The 23,293-nt window shown below is 35.6% G+C and overlaps 1 protein-coding gene across 5 annotated transcripts in view; it reads left to right on the top strand.

Moving 5' to 3' along the window:
* The window catches only part of LOC121419420 (HEAT repeat-containing protein 5B-like), a 66,064-nt gene that overhangs the window by 29,856 nt on the left and 12,915 nt on the right, over window positions 1–23,293 (top strand). For 3 of the 5 annotated variants that reach the window (XM_041613881.1, XM_041613879.1, XM_041613880.1), the window contains 18 exons: window positions 5,251–5,462; window positions 11,400–11,508; window positions 12,173–12,322; window positions 13,076–13,247; window positions 13,604–13,761; window positions 14,911–15,160; window positions 15,385–15,525; window positions 15,772–16,022; window positions 16,375–16,486; window positions 16,886–17,038; window positions 17,507–17,606; window positions 18,209–18,318; window positions 18,649–18,887; window positions 19,237–19,443; window positions 20,087–20,155; window positions 20,470–20,591; window positions 21,394–21,553; window positions 22,884–23,073. In XM_041613881.1, the coding sequence (XP_041469815.1) occupies window positions 5,251–5,462; window positions 11,400–11,508; window positions 12,173–12,322; window positions 13,076–13,247; window positions 13,604–13,761; window positions 14,911–15,160; window positions 15,385–15,525; window positions 15,772–16,022; window positions 16,375–16,486; window positions 16,886–17,038; window positions 17,507–17,606; window positions 18,209–18,318; window positions 18,649–18,887; window positions 19,237–19,443; window positions 20,087–20,155; window positions 20,470–20,591; window positions 21,394–21,553; window positions 22,884–23,073 (2,905 nt within the window). The other 2 variants (XM_041613882.1, XM_041613883.1) reach the window with 2 other exon arrangements.

Raw genomic sequence — 23,293 nt, 5'->3', positions numbered from 1 at the left:
TTAAATGTTGGAAGTTGGAGCGATACTCTGGTATCAAATGTAAGACGATGGACCGTTGCAGTGCTTCCTGCATTCATGCATTGGTCTGGCATACCTAGGACATTTTTCATGTACGGCTGGAAAATACAAATGCACACTCTACCTTCATTTTTTTGAAAATGAGACCACGATGAATAATAATACCAACATGCTTACATAGCGCATATCACTGCCAAATGCGTCCCTATGCGCTTAATTGGCTTTAGCCTCGCAGCCTTTTATAGCGCGATGGCATTTCAAGGAATAAATTCCAGGTACCCATTTACCTCACCTGGGTCAAGTGCAGCACAATGTGGATGAATTTCTTGCTGAAGGAAATTACGCCATGGCTGGGATTCGAACCCACGACCCTCTGTTTCAAAGTCCGAAGACTAATCCACTAGGCCACAGTGCTCCACGAGACCACTATGAAGATTACTAAGTTTTTTCAGATTATTTTGTAGATGATTTTACTCTATTGGGAAGTTGGCAATAAAAATCCTCTGAATCTTTCTCATTCTCCAAATAAACTGGGAAACATTTCACAAAAAGTTTGGTCAGTAATTTTCACTCACTTATTTGCTCCTGCAGCCAATTGGAAGTAAGGATTTCAGTAGCTTGGTCATTTAATTATTTGTTTCATGAAATGCAACCCAGAGCTATTACCTGCTTCACCTATCTGGAGACTGGAGCTCTGTATACTGGGCCATCATCACCATCATCCTGAGATTGGGTTTAATGTGGTCTTTGAAAACAATCCATCTCGTTTGAAGCAGAGTAATAGCTATAGACATGGCCATTATAAGGTGTAAACAGCCGTATCCATTATCTGGATCACTAGATACTAGTAAACCCCCAAGTTTTCATTGATTTGCACTATGCTTGCTGCGTTGAAGAGCTACCCTTTTCATTCAAGTCTCCAGGTTTTACTTTTCAGTTGAAAATGTTCCTTCCATGAAAGTGAATTAAAAGAATAACTATTTCATTGCTTATAAGTTATATAAAAGTTTCCCAGTGCTGCCCTTTGTATTTTTTGGTTAAGGTTGGATTTCCACTGAAATTGGAACCCAGGATTTTGGCTTTGAATGCCAGTACCCAAAACCATTCTCTCTCTTACCAATGTATTGACAAATCGTCAACCTCAAAGGTCTATTTATATTTTATATGTACATGTATGTTTCAGTATTTCTGTAAGCTGCTCAAAATTCTACCTGCATGTGCCTGAAGTACCTTTTAACCCCCCAGGACTGAATTTAAATGTCAAAATACAGATCTCCATCACTAGTTTATGTGGGAAGCTGGAGAAAGAGAAAGAGAGAGGAGGGGGTCATGTATGTACCTGTATATGAAAGGAGAAGGGTGGGGGAAAAGGGATGGGAGAAAATGAAAAGAAAGAAAAGGGTTTGATATAAAAGGTTAAAAAGATACAGAAGGCTGAAGAAAAAAAAGAAGGAAAGAAAGATTCTGTACTACTACTTAAGTCCTAATCTGTATATTTTCAAGTGAAATCTGTGGGAAAGTTTGAGTGGAAAGAGAGAGGGAGATCTTGCATAAAAACAGGCTGAAAATGAGAGGAAAGAGAGAGAGAGAAGGAGAGAAAAGAAAATGAAAGTGAGATGGTGTCAGTGAGGGAGAGGGAGTTGAGTTAAGCTTGGGGGATATATGAAGAGTGTGACCTATTTCTCCATCTGTGAATACTAAACACACCTATTCAAAGCACCTGCTATGAATACAACTCACAGCTTCATTTGATTCTACCTGTGCTGTGTGGGTGAAGTATCATGATGATGGAGGAATAACAGTGTAGTGACGTCTACTCTCTACAGCGAAATCTCACTGCATATTGAATTCATTCAATGAATACCACTACGCTGACATTGCACTGTTTTGATTAAACTCCTTTTCAGAAGCAATGCAGGATATTTGAACTAAACCGTTTATTCTGCAACTAGTAGCCATGGTTACCAATACTTGCCATGGAAACCAAGGTCAAGGTATATTACCATCTGGAAGGAATGTATAACAGCTTCTATTTCACTCAATATACATAAAGTGCTTTCATATACTTAGGCCTTTATCAAGATCCCTTTCATATGTCATGATTAAAGTTATGATATTGATTATCCATTCTGTGACTCACATTAAAATGGGAAAATTGAAAAATGGGAAATCCATTACAAGTTTCCAATTTCTTTCCCCTTTTTTCAATTCTTGATTACATAAGAAAAAATTACAGATAATTCAGAATCATTTTCATTAGAAAAAAAAATGTTCTTGTGACTGGCAATACACTTAATGTGTGTGCAAAATGAAATAGATGTATAGAAAGATGAATTGTTTCTGAATTTATAACTGTTGCAAAGTCAAATTGCACTCACAGAAAATCTAATACATCATTGTGTCAAACAGATGTATGCTACTACATACTTGATGGATGATATATTTGGTACTTTGCTTTTGATATATGAGAAGGGAATGGCATTGTTTGAGATACTTCAGTCCGAGCAGTTTTCTGTAAAAATTGCAATGTTATATTTAATACACTTTAAGGGGCTTTCACAGTAGATGGCGTGTCTATTTGACTACCATTCCGGTACAATATTTTTTTAAAAACCATTGCAACAATAGCATGATTTCATATGACAAATTGTCAAAACCCTTAATGTGATTTTAAAAGTTGCACTGTGTGTGGAAAATCCATTTAATGTACCTTTTAATAGATAGCTCAATCAGACATACACCCAAGGGCTGCATTCTTAGTACATCTGTACAAGCACGTATACACCATTACAAGATAAGTCTGGACTGTTTACAAAGTGCTTGTGATATGAGATTCAAGACAGACATTGCATTACATGAAGACGTAAAGACCATGCATGCGCTGTACTGAGAAACTTTCTGTGGAAAGACAATACAAATAATGCACTGTATGGTTGGACATTTGTGACATACAAAATTTCATTTCAAGGGTCTACATGTATATAAGAAGCCAATTATTGGGCTTCAAAAGTTGAAATTGAATGAAAATAAGAATTAGGCCTGAGTGGCTGAGCCTACTATTATTTTTTGGTGCCCTGATTTATTGGTGGACACAAGTGGCCAGTGAAATAAAGAAATACAAAGTCATAAGAAAATCAGCAAAGACTGAAAATCATCAGATTTAAGAATTAAATGCCTTCTTAAACTTTCGCTTTATATTATATTTCAAACCTTTAAATCACACAAGTAATAGAAATAAGATTACTAAGCAGGATTTCTAAATTTTCTTTATTTAATTTGTCAGCATGTAACATTATGATACTGATGCATGATATTTTGGCATGGCCATATTTGTTTTTGGTTTTTTTTTGCAACAGAGAACTGAATAATTTGTGAAGACATACCAAAATTTATACTAGATGACTTTATTATAGTTTTGAGAGCTAATTTTCTAGAGTATTTCACAATTGATCAAAGAAGCATAAAACCATGGTTCAGCCTCATTTTAAAAGAACCTTAAACTTGATTGACAATTTCAAAGATATTTTTAAAATTGGGAAAAACTGGGGGGGGGGGCAGGGTGATTATTTGTATGCTTTAAATTCTGGTAAGTACTATACACATGTACAAATTTTCTTTTTCAATCAATTCAAGTAGGTATTCATTTCATACGTGAAGTTGTTTTCTACAGATTTATATTGCAATTAATTGCACCCTTGATTTAATCAAACATCTTAGTCTCTGGATGACCACCTTGATATATATTGTCCTTTTGTTTTTCATGGATATCCAGATTAAAGCTTCAGACTAGATAATTGCTCTGACTTTTTGACATTCATCTGGAATGACAGTAATACTCAACACAGCCAAGCCAAAACACCCGCTGATTAAATTTTCAGAGCGACCAAATTGGATTCTAGATTGAATAACAAAAAGGCTGCGTGTCTATTGCTTTGTGAACTTTTTAGTGCTCAGTTTAGATTATGATGTGAAAGCCAGTTGTAAATGTTCAGTAAGATGTTCATTCCTTCAGATGTATTGTTAGTATGGAAAGTGTTTGGAAAGATCACCATTGGTTGCTGATAGGAAGTTTAAAGGTCAAGACTACAGTACTCAACAAAAACTTAATTTGAATAAAGGGAGAAAAAAATCAAACAAGTTTTAACACTGAACAGTTTCATAAAAAAATCAGATTTAAAATAAGAAAGTACCAGCTAGTATTTCAGCTAGCCGTTAGCTCATGGACCATAGTTTCATACATGTAAGCTTGGAATAGCGATGCAGAGAAATCATTCTTATAGGCTGCATTTAAGGGACCTCATAAGCAAGAATCACGAACATGAATCATGATTTTAAACACAAACATAAATAACAGTAACTGCAGAATCAAGGTTTGATCGACCCTCTCTCCAACATCGTTTCTCCCTCACTTCAGGCCTAGCCATGATGTATCGCAGTGCACAGATATGTCAACTTCAACGCGGGTTTAATTGCAAAAGATACACAACGTTGATTTTCAATACATGTGTACATCTTGTAGATTTGTGAAGCGAAAGCAAAGAATATACCACTGGCAGCTCGCAGTCTGGCATTAACACGAAAGTATGCCGACACAGTGACGTCATATTATCATGATTGAAACCAAGTCTGACGTTTATTCAACCTTTTTCCTGGCCAACAAATGAGTAATTTGTCATTATTTGATGGATTTATACATGTTGGATTCTTTCATTATTCTGAATACAAACATGCAAGGATGACCCCCCTCCCCCTTTAAGTTGAGATAATTTGTCCATTGATGCAAGTTTGTAGGTCTCTTTTCATTAGATAAACAACAAACATCTGTAATCACTTTGTTTGCTTTAGATTTTTTTGTGTTTATTGACATCATTAATTTGCAGTTCATTCATATTTAAACACTGCCACGTAAAGTTGCAGGTTAAAAGATGCTGTGACTTCTTGTGCATTGGAATAACGCTCAGAGATCTAATGATATAAAGTCAGGCCTTCTGTGCAATTACAAGTCATTTGGGTGAAAGCTTATTGAAAGTAATTTGATTATAGGTCAAGCTATCCCTTATAATCAACTTAACTTCATCTCTCTCAACCCTTCTCTCTTCTGCTCTTTCCTTTACTCTATTTATCCTCTCCCTATATCTGGTTCCTCTATCACCAATATCTCTATCATCTTATTTTTCTCTTTCTCTCCCTCTTTCTTTTTCTCTCCCCTTCTGCATATTTATATCCATACAGTCGGACATCAAGGAATCGCAGGCCAAGCTGGTTAAACAATTGACTGCCCAGATATCCCAATCACCGGGCCCTCCGACCCGCAAACTCCTGGGCAAGTGCATCGCTACCGTGTTTCAAGTCGGTGACACCTTGGCTCTCTACCAAACCTTAAACTTTTGTAATGACATCATTAAGAGCAAAGATGACTCTCCAAGTTATCTGCCAACTCGATTGTAAGTACCAAGAGAGGATGATTAAAGGAGGCCTTTATGACAATCAAATGAAATAGATTGAGCTCCAAGGGACTTCTTTCTCAAGAACATCAAAAAAAGTTAATGGACATTCCTTTGAATTGGGTGTTACAAAATTAAATAATATTTTCCAGGGATGTCCATTAACTTTTTTTGATGTTCTTGAGAAAGAAGTCCCTTGGAGCTCAATCTATTTCATTTGATATTCTGTCCCAAGGTCAATTGTAGTCATGCATGTATTGTCATCTGATTATAATTTGTGCTTTGTATAATGGAAATTTGTAATTGTGAAGATAGCCAAACACCTAGAGAGATTGTGTTAAAGGGATGGTCCAGGCTGGAGATATTTCTATGTCAATAAATAGAGTAAAAGTCACAGAGCAAACTGCTGAAAATTTAATCAAAATCGGATAACAAATAAAAAAATTTATTGAATTTTAAAGAATTTCATTATTCCGGTGAAACAGTTCTAGGCATGTCTCTTAGGCGGGCTGATGATGTCATATCCCCACTTGTTCTTTTGTATTTTATTATATGAAATTAGGTTTATTAAAAAAATTCTACCAAGAACTAAAACAGTTGGATTGACAACTGATTAAGTGCATTAGTTATTTATTGCCGCAACTTATTTCATCATAACGGAGATCATCATTTACACATATATGAAAAAATGAAAGATTTATGATTTCATGTAATAACATAAGAAAAAAGAGAGTGGGGATGTGACATCATCAGCCCACCTAATGAATATTCATAACGATGTGCATATAACTGTTTTCATACAATATTTACAAACTTTAAAATTCAATAACTTCGTTATTTATTATCCGATTTTGATGAAATATTCAGCATTTTGCTCTGTGAATTTTACTCTAATTATTTAGATAGAAATATTTTCAGCCCGGACCATCCCTTTAAATGACTGGGAGTGATTATTAAAGTTTATTTCTTTTACATGAGTTCCTTTTAGATATTGTAATGAATGTTGCGAGGAATCCATTGAAGTCTGTGCACGTAGATACTGGATTCATTGATATATGAGGAGGATTTTAAGGGCAGTATGGTGTAAGAATATATTGTAAAACATGCTCAGGTTCATATACAAGATAACTGATGATACAGAATTTAAAAACTTATATAAAAAAAAATGATATCGTATATAAATCACTCATTGTCAATCATACAAAAATATGTGCAAGTTTGATGCTTTCTAGTATTTTTGGAACAAAAAGGGGTAATGGTGATAAAGAAATTACAAAGTCTTTGGTATCATTAATTAAGAATGGAAAATTCTTGATTTTCATGTAGTTGTATAAAATGTCTGGAAATGCGATTTCAGATTGTATTATTAATTTGGCTATCAGATTAATTCATGTACATGTAAACTCTCAAATTCTTGGGAAATATTTCTTGGAATTGACCCAAGGAGGGAAGGACGGAGGGCATTATACAATTTCCAAAACAAATGATTGTTATCATTCTACTAGAATTCTATTTTTCTCCTGTGTAAAGAATAGTGCTGTTGTCGATAGGCCTCATATCGACATTGATGTCGACATACGAAGGATTTTCAATATTTCCGACATGTCGACATGCACGCACCCACATCGACATGCAAACATAAAATAAAAAGGGGTCTAGCCTAAAGTCACGAGTATAAAGCTTAGCTGAAAAGTTGGAAGCTTTTATCCACAGTAAGTGGCGCGATTAAAAGGTTTATTCAGCTATAAAGCGGCACATTAAATGAAAAAAGAATACCTGCGAGCTGCGCGGCAGCAGAAATACGTCAGTGCCTGAGTCGAGTGTGGGCCGGCCTGCCCGATCGAGCTGCCGCGCCCCTCGACGATCGCGAGCGTAGCGTAGCCGTAGTAGCATTCACCGTACCCATCCATATGTACCCATCGCTATTCACCGTGCTTGATAATACGTTGCTCCTCAATGCATTACTTTTCACATAAACGTTTTTGTCAAAGTTGTGACCGCCGCAATTGAGCGCTTAATTCAAATCACGAAGTCACAGAAAACTTCCCTTCCTTCGTTTGGAGATCGTTGCACGGATCGCCGCGGAAGTGATACTGAAATTATCGGTCGATTTTCATTATTTTTTACTGTCAATTTGAGGAGCTTGCGTTTGCAGCACATGTGTACCAGCGTATAATACGCAATGATCACTATTGTAATTGGTGATTCTCAAATTGGCTCCGAGTGTTATTGCGCAATGCTTTCGAGACCGGATCGTGGTACATAACTTGATTCTCCAGAAAAAGATGTGGATTAAATCGGTGATTTTGAAAGTGAATTCACTCTAGCTTAGTGAAAATATGTTTTCCCGAACTGAGCCTGTATTATATAGATCTAGATCTAGTGTGGGGATATTCTTCGTGTCAAGGTGAATACGTTTGATTGAGAGTGTTTGTTCCACGATCGAATGATTTTTTTTGTTAGGGAGCCTAGGCTAAATTATGGTCCCTTTTTCATGTCGACATTGTCGATGTCGGGATAAAATTTTAAGCGACATGTCGACATGGATTTTTGTTCCTGACAACAGCACTAGTAAAGAATAGCACATTGAAAATAATGCTTTAGGTGGTGAACCCACAACCCTATTATTTCCAGTTCAATGCCTTAGATGTTTATCATATCATACACACTTCTTCCATGCTTGTACCCTTAGGGTTAAGAAAGCTATTGGTTCACCATCTTGTATTATTGAGATGATGTTTTATAGATTAACATATCTGACAGTAGTATGCCTGGTGTGATGAATTAATAATATCATGGGGATGATAGTACCCAAGGCTGAATTATAACCAAGTTCACACATAGATGCTAAAGTTATAGTCGAGAGTGATTGGCCTGTATTCTTTCCTTAAAAAAAGAATCCCTATAATAATGGGATTTAATAGTAATTACAACAATGGTAGTAATGATAATGATTACAACATAAACATTAAAAAAATATCAACAATAATAATTACAATACACAAGATTTTATACACAATAGATCTTATTTAATGCTCATTGTGCTTCAGAGCAAATTGAAGAAAAAAATCTTACAAATATTCATCAAATTTTATATTTAAACATGTACAAATAGCTTTTACAGATATTTGATGGCAGTACATTGTATATATAGAAGGCCATTTTGACATAATTTTGTATATACTGACATATATCAACCTCATTTACACGTGGAAGAGATGATACAGGAATACATGTACATGTAATTCTGTTACAGGAATTATTTTTATCTTTTTTTTTTTACTTCTTCCCAACATGTATTGAGAAATGTGTATGTACTGTACATGTACATGACATGCACATAGGTTAGCCATATAAATTATATGTAAGGAATGAATTGCATTGGCTTTGTGCCAAGGAACTCTAAGTGAAAATATTCTACTAGGGTATTGAAATGAAATCCTATTTGTCTTATTCAATTATATTATTAGGTGATTATTGGCTCAGTGATTATTGGCAGGTGATTATATATGTACTATTTCCACTATTGCTCCAAGGACATGTGTACCTGTCATACGGAAGCTAAGGTTTCAAATAACATTTTAGTCCTGAATATGTTTGCCCTTAATTTGGAAGAAAATTCTTCAGTGGCTTAGGATGGGGGCACCTCCCCCCCAAAAAAAAAAATCATGACCCCAAAAAATAAAGAGAAGGGGGTGTTTATTTTCTAAATGTTATATCAAAATCTATCACAAGATTGGATTTTTGTAAGAAAAATGTCAAAATATTTGCTCGCTCACTTCACTTGCTCTCAACTTTTTATAGATTTTGCCTGATACGTCATTTGGGCCCCTCAAAATTTTTGGCTCATTATGCCGCTGAAATACTTTCTCAGCAAAGGTAGAATAAGCGTTTAAAAATCTAACGCACTTCCACAGAGTAGGGGAGACCGGGGTTAGTTGGAACATGGGGTAAGTTGAAACATTTGAGAGCTTTCGTTTTCTGAGACGAGCCATGTGGACGTACGAGATTAAGGGAATTTGGGAGCACTGCGCATGCGCGAAGTATTCTGTGACGATCCTTCTCGTTCACTGCCCAAATCTGTGACTCGTATTTGAAGGTTTTGACGTTCGCTGTCATAGTGCTCGAACGAGCGCTTGTTCGTGCATGATGACGTCATCCAAGCTTAGCAAAAATGAATGAAGCCGCATCAACACTTGACTTTCGTTGATTCAGCAGGGCTGGTAAACTGCAAATTACTGCTTGTTACCAGCTTTTCCATTACATTTAGTGTGTCCTGTTTTCAGACACTACATATCCGATGGGTAATTGATGTTCTATTTAAAAAAAAACTGGGTTTGGGGGGTTTTTGCGCAAGAGTGCAAGTGTTGCACCCTCAGTCGCCCCACTGGTTCGTAGGGTGATGCTGCGCCTGACTCTCCGGCCGAGCATCAGCCCACGGCCCGCTCGCTATCACGCTGGTATATGCTGTGGTCTGGTAAGGGCCCAGTACGGGTACGTCGATTAAGTCGAAACTGTTTTCATCAATGTACGAACGTGATACTGAACGAGCGGTGTCACCACTTCCGGTGAACTAGGAATACGTTGCAGTCGCAGACAATTGAAATCTCTCTATTGTAATTTTCTTTAACGCCTGCCTGTAAAATGAATTTATGCAATACTTCCCTCAATTTATTGCAATAAAAATTTAACACTATTGTATTATTAATAGCAATAGATTGAGGGCAGTATTGCATGAATTTATTTTACAGGCTTTAAAGAAAATTACAATGTTTCAACTTACCCCATGTTCCAACTAACCCCGGTCTCCCCTACTATTTTCAAAAACATTACATATGAGAGACATTAATGCAAATACTTGCATATCATGAAGCTATGTTATCTCTAGAGAAAACAAGTTGCTTGTGAAATGTTTGACTTTTCCAAAAAAAGGTGCTTTGTTGTGTTCAGTTATCATGTGCTGTAGCTTCTAATTTATGTTGATGTTTTTGAAAGGATGATAAATACAGCTGTTTTCCAGATGTTTTGCTGTGCCTTTCTAAAGAGAAAACATGTAGTGCTTGTCTGGCAGTTCTTAATAGTAAGGTCTGACGTCTATCGTATTTGTATGTCAGTCTATTTTGGTTCAGATCAACACTATTCAATTCCAGTCACTATTTTACATTAATTTTTCATTAAAGGAAAATGAAAATCATTCATGTACATTGAGATTTTACTCCGATGAATGCATGTCGAAAATCTTCAGTATGTCCATTTTTATTTTTTATGCTATTTTCCATCTATGATTTAAAAAAACACATGATGTTGATCAAGAAAATAAGAGGTTATATTTATAACAGTATTAAATATTAAGTGAATTGTAACCCCTTATGTCTATATTTGAATGTATTTGTAAATTGCCATTGGAAAAAAATATGTTTATTATCTGGTTTAAATACAGTCCTCTGTGGCTTGAGGTGGATTATTTCTCCCACACAACTGTGTTGTGGAGATAACCTCAAACATTTTTCAGTAATATATAAATAGCATGTTGATTTATAATTGTGGAAGGTATGGATGTCACCTTGTTTTAATTCTGCTCTTCCTATAGGCCTGTAGTCCTTGCAATATATATCAACATGATCAGGGAAACATCTCTAGGCCATGTAATAAGAAACAAATACAATCTATTTAAAGTCTGTGACAAACACTTTAAATTCATAATGACTCTATTTTTCCAAATATTTAAAACATACAAAATATATATACAAGGTTAAGAAATCCATTATCGATAAAATTCATTGATGGGTAAAAAGGAAACAAACAGAAAACAGAGCTTGTAAATAACACTGTGCGAAAAAGAGCCAAGTAAATAAAGATAATGAGGATCATGATAATAGAAGCTATATGTTACCGGCAGTAAGTTAATCACCATGTATATTTTGATTGTTATTTTAGGGCTGCAGTGGCTGTATTGGGGAAGATGTATCAGGTGTTGGGACGACTTACAGGAAACTCTTACTCAGAAACTATTCAAAGTCTCATCAAAGCTCTTAAAAATGCAGAGGTAAGAATTATATTCTAATAGGGGCCTGTCAGAGATAGAGTTGCATATGATAATGATATGTTTTTTTTCAGGGGGGGGGATGTACGAGCTTTGTTCTAAAATTCTACCTAATAATATAAAGTACTGGTATGAACGGCATGTTGAAATTTTCAAGTCCTTTGAGCCTTTGAGAGATCAGTCTAGACAGGAAAAAGGTGTTCCATGAGTTTCTTTCAAAGTTCATTTCATCATTATCTTGGAATGCTCCTGCTTTAAGGGAATTTACTTGTACAACTCAAATCATGCTTATACAACACTTTTGATAAGTGGATAATAAAATATAGATCGATGCTTCATTTTTCCAAAAAAAAAATTATTTTTTGTTTTAACTTGTTCAGTAATGATATGAAAGATAAAGTATCTGCATTATAAAAGGAAAGTGCATTTAACTCAGTAATTTGAAGCTGCAAGTTTCAACACCTTTTCATATTAAATGATTAAAAAAAAGAGAGAACTAATATTGCACCCTCTTTGATGAAATTTTTTTTATGAAAATTACAATAACGTATGTAAATGTATTAGGTACATAACCGTATTCTTCATCATGTAATATTTGAAGTGAACAATTTTAGCTGAACCTTGTTTATGCACTCCCATACATTTTCAAACTTTTTTTCACTTGTAGTCGACAGGGCGATGTGAGATAATGCTCTGTCTGCAGAAAATTCTCTTAGGACTTGGCAGTGTGACCCAGCCACAGCACAGAGATATCTATAAAGCAGCACGTAATGCCCTTCAGGATAGAACTATGGCTGTTAGAGTATCAGCTGCGAAGGTAAGATGGATGGAAGGAAAGATAATGAAGGGAAGGAAAGTAAGAAGGGTAAAATTGGGATGGGTGTAGGTGTAGAAATGAACTATTCAGCCACATCACACATGATTTGCCTTACAGAATAGAATTGTGACTGTTCGGGTAAATGGAATAAATATTAATGGGTTCTGTTTTGTGCCTTGTATTGGTTAAGGGATATGGAAATCTTTAAACAGTATAACAATGGTATATTTATTGAATTTTTGCAAATGCATCGTAGTCTTTACATGGCAAATTAATTTATCTTTCCTTCATCAAAAAACAAAAAATATTCCAATTACAGCTTGAACTAGTTACAGCTGTCTGTACTTATAGTTTAAGAATTAATGAACAGAGCAAGGTAATTACATCATCTGTGCAATTACATTGGCTATGAGCCATTGAAAAAATAAAATAAAAAAATTTCACTTAAACTGTGCTATATGTAATACAGTTTCAATTCAATTTATTTAGCACTTCCAAAAAAGATGAATAGATAGTCCCTTTAATGATATTGTAATTAAGAAAGCTTGGTTCCAGAGTGATATCAAGTAAAGTTGATCCAGAACAGAGAAATATAGCTAGAGTTATAACAAGTTGTCTTGGGAATCAGCGAATCATGGTTTTATAATCTCTTAAACTTAATCTTGCTTTTCAAGCAACCTTCCATATCTACCTATCATGTCAGAGGATTAAAGTTATGAAATCATTGAACCTTAATCCTTTCTCCCATCTTAGTGCCTGGAGCAGCTGTCTAGTGAAGCATCTTTTATGATAACATCTGAGTTAGAGAATGTAGTATCATCAAGCTTCCGGGCCTTAGATGGTTCTAACTATGATGTACGCAGTGCTGTGTCTCAACTTCTTGGTGTTCTCTTAGCTCGAGCTCTCACTCAAACACCCCCAAAAGGTGAGCTGGAAATATATCTGTTTGGAACATTAGCTGCTCGTATACTATTTGATTTCCGTCTAGATAAAACTTTACTATTTCTATCCTCAATTTTTTTTATTCAGAAAAAAGATCATGAATATAAATTTGAATAAATGGTAAGTTTACCCAGTTGTAATAACCATGATATGGCCACCTCTCATTTTTGAATGTAAACTGAATTAACTCTATCTTAGTTATCATATTTTTTGTTTAAGGCATTCTAAGATTGATCCTTTGTCATTGACCATATTTTCATGATATTCTAAATATCATGAAAAGAATTAAAAAGCTGCAAATGAGTGTTCTTTTCCCAAACTGTTTTTTGTCTTTCATAGACTCTAAGGCTAAGCGACTCTCAAATGAAGACATCCTTAACCTGCTAGCATCAGGGTTTGTGAAAGGTACATCTGGTTTCTTGAAAGGAGGATCTGGTGAACTTCTCAAGGGAGGTGGTGGAATGGTCAATAGAGAGATCAGAGTGGGTGTTACTCATGTAAGTCTCAAGGGAGGTGGTGGAATGGTTAATAGAGAGATCAGAGTGGGTGTTACTCATGTAAGTCTCAAGGGAGGTGGTGGAATGGTTAATAGAGAGATCAGAGTGGGTGTTACTCATGTAAGTCTCAAGGGAGGTGGTGGAATGGTTAATAGAGAGATCAGAGTGGGAGTTACTCATGTAAGTCTCAAGGGAGGTGGTGGAATGGTTAATAGAGAGATCAGAGTGGGAGTTACTCATGTAAGTCTCAAGGGAGGTGGTGGAATGGTTAATAGAGAGATCAGAGTGGGTGTTACTCATGTAAGTCTCTAGCCATGCTAGTATTGAATAACAACTTTGTGATGAAATCGTAAATTTTCTTTTATACCTATTGAATATTCAACTGGAACAACTTACTCAGCTTGATCGAAGCAATTCTTAAACAATAAAAAAAAATCAAAGCAACAGTACACAAGTATCTAAATTAAACAAAACAATTACTAAGCAATGTCATTCTCTTTTTTTTCTTTTTAGTTTTTATTGGGTTTTCATGATTTTGTGTAACAAACCACATATAAACAATACAAGTAATTTGAAAATACAGATAAAAGATTAAAAAGCAGCATACACATTATTAGTTTACATCAGAAAAAGTGCAGCTTATCAACAGCAATGCCATTCTCTTGGTGTAATGCACACTACCTGACTAGCTTGATTCTTGGCTGTATCATGGAAGTAAGGAGGTAACAAATGTGTACTTTTAAGTTATTAAAAAGAGGTACTCTCTGGTATGGTCAATGGTTATGACATAGGACTTCATGACCATATTATATTGTGATTTCATTGATGATGCTCTATCCCAATCTACACCAATTGCTTTTAAGAAGATCTTGTGGACCTAATTTAAATCCATTTTTCTTTCATTCAATGGATTGATAGAGAAATGAAAAAAAGTGTTTTTATGACTGTTGGATTGTTCATTTTAGTGAATATTTGATGATTGATGTTACAAAAAACCCGATCTCATTTGATGATCGCAAATACGTTTTCTAAAGGTCAAACGTTTGAGTGAAGTTTTCTTTAGACTTAAATTGATTTTTAATGCTGCTTGAAATATTGCTTTTCTGCAATTAAATCTACCCTTGATATCCTTTATTTTTTGTGTGTCAGGCATATGTGGTGTTGGTGAAGACCCTAGGTGGTCTTTGGTTGGAACGGAACCTAGCCCTATTCATGGAGCATGTCCTAGGTCTGGTAGCAAGCCCCAAGGCTACCCAGACACATGTTGATGCTGTCTACTCTAGACGATGTGTAACATTCATCCTTCAGTCAACCCTTGGTCAGATGCTGGGAGAGAAGGCTCAAGTGTCTGCTTGCAAGGAACTCTGCAGGATCATTGCTAAACAGATGAATGCTGTGGGTAAGTTAATGTCTGTACATGTATGGTGAGGTTGTGGTGTTAGTGGTGATGGTGTTGGTGATAATGATGGTGATGATGATGGGAATAAAGATCTTGGTGACAGGAATGTTGGTAATGATGTTTATGATTATGGTGATTGACAGTGATCGTAATGATGAGTTGACCCTGAATGTACCTCATGACTGTTCTTCACATTGATTAATCCATGTTGATTTCTCTTTCAGATCCTGATGGAGGAAGTGATAGTAAAGGATCAGATGTGTTTGTCAGTCAGCATGTATTGATCTGTGCTCTGCAGGAATTAGGGAGTCTGGTTAGGAGTCTAAGTACATGTTCTGCTCCACTCCTTGGGGAGTCATCAGCTAGTAAGTTTTATCTTATCAATGAATATGATTTGGTTTCTATCATGATATTTGCATGTAAAAGATAGATGTGCCTCATCGGCAGTTGTTTTCTTGTCATCATGTTTTGCTTCTAGAATCATTGATTCAAGTTAATTTTCAGGCTTTTTAATTCAGTTCCTAGGCCCTATAGCATAAAATCTGTCATGGATAACAATTCCTAATCTTTCCTAAAAATGAAAGCAACAATTTCTAACTCATTATTTACAGATATGTGTTACACAGTGCTGTCTGTCCTCCTGCACCCGAGCCCAGCAGCTCGATTAGCTGGTTCTTGGTGCGTCCGGTGCATCTCTGTAGCACTACCATCTCAGTTGACTAGGATGTTAGATGGATGTATGGAGAGAATGGAGAAGTTCAAGAGTTCACCTGAAGCAGTATCAGGTTATAGCTTTGCTATCGCTGCCCTTCTAGGTGCTGTTAGGAGCTGCCCACTAGGAATACCTCATGCAAAGGGAAAGGTATGAAGGATTTCACTCCCCTATAGTGTCTAATCAAGTAGACAGACATATTATAGTTTTCATGTATTTTAGCCTGTGTTTAACTGGATTAATAGGTCATGATTCATGTCTGTTCTAATGTCAAGGTATCAGTGGCCAAATTTAACAGCACTTTGTTAACTCTAATAGTTTTTATTATATGAGTGCCCATTGTGCTGACAAAATTCAACAAATTTACACCACATTTGGTTACTGATGGAGACTACAATTTGAACTAAAGGATAGCTCAGAATACCCCCAAAACTATGTAACGCCAATGAGAACTTCACAAAGTATTGATAAAGTCTCTTTCTTGTTATGTTTGATCTTGCAGCAAGTGTTCAGTATGGCTGAAGATCTACTAAGGACAGCTTCACAGAATAGTCGTATGTCACTACATCGTACACAGGCTAGCTGGCTTATTCTAGGAGCTATTATGACATTAGGTAGGTAGACCATATTTTGCATGACCTGTAGGTTATTTCATCAAGCTGTATGTAAGTCAATTATTTTCAATAAATAGTCACCGCAAATAATTTTGTAAGCACTTATTAGTTATTTGGAAATATGTTCAAACAAATGTAATAACCAACAGACAATTCCATAGAATATGTACATCCAACTTCCTATACATATTGACATTTCGTACTGTTTTCTAGTTCGTGTGAAAAGTTGTAATGCTCTCAAATAACCTTTACTTGTGCAGCCTTTGAAGTGAAGTATAAAATGGTTCAAACTGACCAGAGTAAAAATTTAGTTAATTAAGTCTTTGTATGGAATATCACTTTATTTTTGTACATTATGTATTTCAATTCCTTGTTATAACCTCCACCCACTATCTGCAGGTACACCTGTTGTCAGGAATCACTTGCCACGCCTCTTGCTTCTTTGGCGTAATGCCTTCCCACGATCCTCCCGTGAGATGGAATCAGAGAAAGCACGAGGGGATGCGTTCACATGGCAGGTTATGCTTGAAGGACGAGCGGGGGCGCTGTGTGGTAAGTTGATTATTTAGAATTTGTGGAAGGGTATTAATTAGATTATTTGTTGACAGCTTTTTACAATAAGCAGGGCATAAAAGTCGATTTGGCAGGTGCTCATGTCTTGTAAGGATAGGACAATTCTACATGAGAAAAATTAATCCTTCAGACTTCAGCTTTATAGTAAAATGTAATCACACAAATGGTCTTGAATAAGCAATGTTTGAATTAAAGGAAGTTTATATAAATGGGATTTCACTTTCTTATTCATTATTTATTCTTCTTTGTTTCAAAAAACATTTTTGTGCTGTGAAAATGTTACTATAGTTTTGTATTGCAATGCCATGATTGTAAGTGGCAAATCAATTGTGAGAAACTTTCCTACATGCAATTGAGAAAATGATTGCAAGTTTCATATACAGATAGATTAATTAACTCCATATATTTCTCTCATACTCTCATCTTTTTTTAATTGCTACTGTCCAGCCATGCAGAGTTTTATCCGTCATTGTCCAGAGCTGATCAGTGATGATGTCGTCAGGAGGTTAATGACTCCACTGGAATGTGCCATGTCAATGTTATCTGAGTAAGTTTGTCTCTTAGTTATCCATAACATTTCAAAAATACTATTGATCCAAATGCAAATTGAAAATCAGTAAACTTCTTGGATGTTGATGCAGTTTAACATTTATTTGAGTCTGTAATCTTTAAAACTGTGTCTCTCCATAAATGTTTACCAAACTTTATTATGACTGCAGTTCCGTTAAGGGGAATGTTTCATCAACATTTTCGTCTGACTAGTGGGTGAGAGGCACTGTTACTATGGTAACTGTTGCACAATATGGGACTTGTAAGAAAAAGTGTCCGACAAATCCTTCATGAAATGCTCCCCCGGTACAATCAAACTGTATAGTGATTAACTCTGTGTAAAGATCTGGGGAGCATTTCATGAAAGGACTTGTCAAATGTTTTATGGGACAAAAGTTCTGTTTTATCCGACGGTTTCATAGGAACAGTGCCTCTCAGCCAATCAAAATCAAGGAAAGTTGTCAGATCTGAAAACTTATCAGATAAAAATGTTGATTAAACGCTCCCTAGATCACATCACCTGTGCAAAATATGGAGTAAATTTATATATCATCTATTGAAGCGTTATCAATAACATTTGTTATGGTGTATATATCTTAGGATCCATGAAGTAATAAAGTCATACGGAGCTCATTTGAAGGCTTGTGCTGCCATGGTTAGACTAAGATTGTATGAAGTACTCAGACAACTCCCACCTAAGTCATATGAAGGTAATTCTTGATTCTTTCTCTTTGTACTAGATTTGCAGTGTTGAGCAAAGAAAGAGTTCACAGAGATTCAGATTTTCAGGGATCTCATATTGAAAGTGATAATTTCTGCAGACTGTCCATACAGTCTTCTTCCCTATTCCTTCCTGCTTTTATCATATCATTTTGTCTGTTGTTATATCCATATTTTAATGTTATAAAGGATGAAAATGATTAGATAATCAACAATATTTATGTGCTTTTAGAGTAAAAACAGATTAATCTAGTTTTATAAGCATTGTGTACCTTAAAGGTTTAACACAAATTGTGAATCACTGTATATTCATTATACAGGGAGCTTCATTCCTCTGTTACGAGAGCTAGTGGCTGAGTTCACACTGACTGATAATCCAGCTAACACCACCACATCCCTCCTGCGCTCCCTGTGTCATGAGAATGACTCCATCATCCTAGGCTCCTGGATCCAGGATACTGATCATAAATCAGTGGAGCTCCAGCTCCAGCCAAACAGTGCATCAGGATCTGGAGCCCTGGAGCATGATCCATCATCGCTCTACTGGGAGATTAGTGATGTAAGTAAAAACATTTAGATTGTCTGTTCCAACTTCTATATGTTTTTGTACACTTTTGTGGACACTTTTCTGACAGTCGCATTGATAATTGATAATACTTAACAGAATATATAGCCATGTTAACAGTCATTCCGTCTTTTGCAAAAAAAAGTCACTCCTTTTCACAAAAAGTCTAAGTCTAGAAATGCACACATAATATCTAATATGTAACTTGCTTTATTATTTCATGATATAGCGCTTCCCATGGGGAATGTGGTGTTGTATTGTACCATACGCAACTGAGTTTTAGTCACACTTAAATCTTTGTGAAACAGCCCAATTATGATATTTTATTATATTTTTCATTCAGGAGGATGAAGTGCCGGGTCCATTGCCTCTTGGAGTAGCTGTCATTGATGCTTCAGTGACTCTGTTTGGTGTGGTATTCCCTCATGTTGCTGATAAACATAGGAATAAGATCCTTGAACACTTCCAGGATTGCATTCAACAAGCTAAATCAGCTAGACAACAAGCAGTTCAGATCAATATCTTTACTGCTGTGCTTAGTGCACTCAAGGTTAGAATGAATTCACATACGCTAGGGATGTTTGTAGTGCAAGTGGGTGACATTGAGGACACCTTTGTGTAGACTTATGTTCCTAATAGTTATTGGTACATTCCATGCATACTATGGAGAAAGGCAAAGTGACAGATATGGTGGTCAAAGACCCTTCTTTGGGTAACTGCCCAACACCCCACAATGGGAGCCAACCGGACCCTAGGATATTTGGCCAGAATATCTTAGATAAAACAATTTTGCAAGCCACTCACTAGATCACAAAAGAAATAACACTACTTAATGATGTTACAATAATCTACTGTAAAAGAGCCAGACACAAGTAAACTACCTCTGATTGCATTCATTTGTATATTTAGGGATTAATACAAAATTAGAAGTTTAGCTTTCTCAAAGTGGAATAATACTTCATGAAATTTAGGAAAAATTTTGAAGTATAGCTTTCTCAAAGTGGAATGATATTTGGAATTATACTTCATGAAATTTAGGAATAAATTTTGCAATATTTTAACTTTCTGTGGAATTTGAATATTCATTACTTCTGTTTGATTTTCTATGATACATGGTAATTAGTGCAATTAAGAATTCTCTGAATCATATTTTATACTCTTAAAAGTCATTGTTTTATCTTGTGTATTGACAGGGTCTAGCAGATGCTAAACAAAGACTGGTAAACACCAAGGTTAGAAATGCTGCTTATGCCTTGATCATGGTGAGTAGAACAGAAATTATATGTTAATGAAAATGGTGGTGGTGATGGTGGTGGTGGTGATGATGAAGATGAAGATGATGATGTTGAAGATGAAGATGATGATGATGATGATGACGATGACGACGACAGTGGTGGTGGTAGTTATGATAATTGATGTTAATAATACAGACAACAGCTAATGTTGATAGAATTGTGTTCTTAAAGTTCAATGGCAATTTCATTAACATTTGTAATAAAGATTACTTTTTGGTCACCACTCCTGGGTTGTTGTTTTTTTTGCTAAATATAGATATTCACATGATTATTTGTTTCAGGGTGCTTTGAATAATGGGAACCCCATCCTTAGATGTTCAGCTGGAGAAGCCTTGGGAAGGATGGCTCAAGTTGGAGGAGATAATTCTTTCATTGCACAAACAGCTCAAATGTGTTTTGATAGGTAAGATAAAGCGAGTATAAATGGAAAGAGAAAGAAAATGAGACTATCAGAAAGATGAAAACAGAGAAAGAGGAAGATGAGGATGGATAGTAAGGTTTAAGAGGAGAGAGTATTAGGGCTGAGGTTGCAATATCTTCAGACAACTCCCGCAAGATTTTCGAGAAAACGCAAATTATGTTCTGACTTTATTTTTGTGCTTTTAGCAGCTACTGTATTATTTTCTGTCCTAATTCTCAAAACTTCTGATAAAGCAAGATTTTTTTCTCATTTGATATTTTGTGATTTTATTTAAAACACTATAAATGCTTTCTAATCATAAGAATGAATAACATACGTCCTTTTTCCGGGAAGAATAATCTAAAATCCACTTATCAAGTTTGTGGAAAAAAAATTGCTGATGTGAATGCGCAATACCAGGAAAAGGTCACTAGCACAAAGCGGTCTCTGTGCATAAGCACATTGAACGAAGAACTGTCTTGTTCCAGGAACGAAATGCGCGATCCAGTTCCTAGAAAAAGTATACATTTAATTCTATGTGCGTAAAGCACGTTGGAATGTTTTTGCTTGCTACTTCATAATGACATTGCATTTAGTTTCGAGAATGGTACTAGAAGAAAGTTCATGCATGACATGCTTTTTCCAATTCAACAATAAAAAATTGAAAAGATATACGTATACACACACAAGATTTCTTTAGTACCTGATGCTGCTGTAAGTAAATACAGTGGAATAAATCTTCATATCATATATAAACTAAGGTGTCATAAAACATTATTTCCCCATTTGCCTAATATTTTTCCAGATTAAAGACAGCTCGCGATGTTGTATCACGGACGGGTAATTCCCTAGCATTAGGATGTTTGCATCGTTACGTAGGTGGAATGGGTGCGGGCCAACATCTTAATACCAGTGTTAGTATCCTACTGGCATTAGCTCAAGATACTACATCTCCTGAAGTACAGGTTAGTCATTAACCCTATAACATATGATCATTGTACTACTCATAGGCTATGGCAAACCATGCAAGTAACAAAAAAAAGAGTAAATCAATTGTAAATATTAAGCATATAATATGTTTATGTTACACAAATTGTCATACAATTAGAATCAATTGTAAAGACCCTGTCATGTAAAACTGTGTTAGAAATTAGTGTGTATGTTTATTGAACCTTTTTCAATTAGTATATTAGTAATCTATGTATCTAGATATGAACAGATGACACTAGCACTTTAAAAGTTGAATGAAAGTTGTGGAAAGATATGGGCACGTCGTGGTCTAGTGGTTTTGGCTCTCGCCTTTCATATAGAGGGTCATGGGTTCGAATCCTAACTATGGCGTGTTTTCCTTCAGCAAGAAATTTATTCACACTGCTGAACTTGACCCAGGTGAAGTGAATGGGTATCCGGCAGGTTTAATTCCTTGTATGCACGAGCGCTAAAAGGCAGCTCGTGCTAAGGCTGCGGTAATAATAATAATGCGCCTCGGAATAGATTGTGTCTAGATAGATGGCGCTATACCAATGCCTATTATTACTGTTATTAAAGGGGAATGAAACCTTTGGAACAAGTACGCTTATGTAGAAACATAAAAATCAAAGAATAAGAATAAAGAAAGTTTGAGAAAAATAGGAAAAATAATGAGAAAGTTATGAGCATTTGAATATTGCAATCACTAATGCTATGGAGATCCTCCTATTGGGAATACGACAAGGATGTATGATGTCACTGATGAACAACTTTCCCTTTGGTGGACTATAAAATGCCCTCAAAATGTCTCTGTTTGCTTTTTCTTATGATGATACAAACTCTTTATCCATGATGTATTCTTAAAAATTATGTACTACATGCCCTCATGTAGAAAGAACACATGATCTATAGATATATGTGATAAAAGAGGCAATTCAAGTGAAATATATATACTAAAGTAATGGGGAGAGTTGTTCATCAGTGACATCACACATCTTTGTCGCATTGCCAATTTACTATCTCCATAACATTAGTGATCGCAATATTCAAATGCTCTTAACTTTCTCATTATTTGTCCGATTTTTCTCAAACTTTCATTGATCTGTTTCTTTGATTTTTCTGTTTTCACACAAGCTATCTTGTTCCAAATATTTCATTCTCCTTTAATGATGGACTTAGTCATTGTGAAGTATGAATTCTTTTCCTTGTATTGAGGAAGAATAATCATGAAAATAATGGCCCACTGCAAACATTGTTGTCAAATGTCGTGACATAATATATTCACAATTTATGACTGTTTATGTTTCATGTCCATTCTCTTTCTAGATGTGGGCATTGCATGCCTTAGCACTAATAGCAGACACAGGAGGGCCTATGTTCAGATCGTATGTTGAACCAACTCTTTCTCTGGTCCTTACACTCTTATTGAGTGTGCCGCCCTCTACAGTTGAAGTTCATCAATGTTTAGGACGATGTTTAGCAGCTCTCATAACAACCTTGGGCCCAGAACTTCAGGGTATAGTAATCCCATTTACCTTATAACCTTTACTGTTTAGAATAGAATTTGTTTCAATTATATGATATGATAATTCTTATAAATTCTTAAATTTACCTTGTATAAATTTCAAAAGTATAGACAGTCAAAATTATATCAAAGTTCAGCGTAAAGACTGTACAATTGGTTTAAAATCTTAGCTGAACATAGGGCTGCTGTTACACCATTATGAATAAGAATT

The sequence above is a fragment of the Lytechinus variegatus genome, chromosome 7 (assembly GCF_018143015.1).
Source record: "Lytechinus variegatus isolate NC3 chromosome 7, Lvar_3.0, whole genome shotgun sequence".
Taxonomy (NCBI): domain Eukaryota; kingdom Metazoa; phylum Echinodermata; class Echinoidea; order Temnopleuroida; family Toxopneustidae; genus Lytechinus; species Lytechinus variegatus.
The sequence above is the reverse complement of the archived record's forward strand: the minus strand, read 5'-3'. Positions and strand labels throughout refer to the sequence as shown.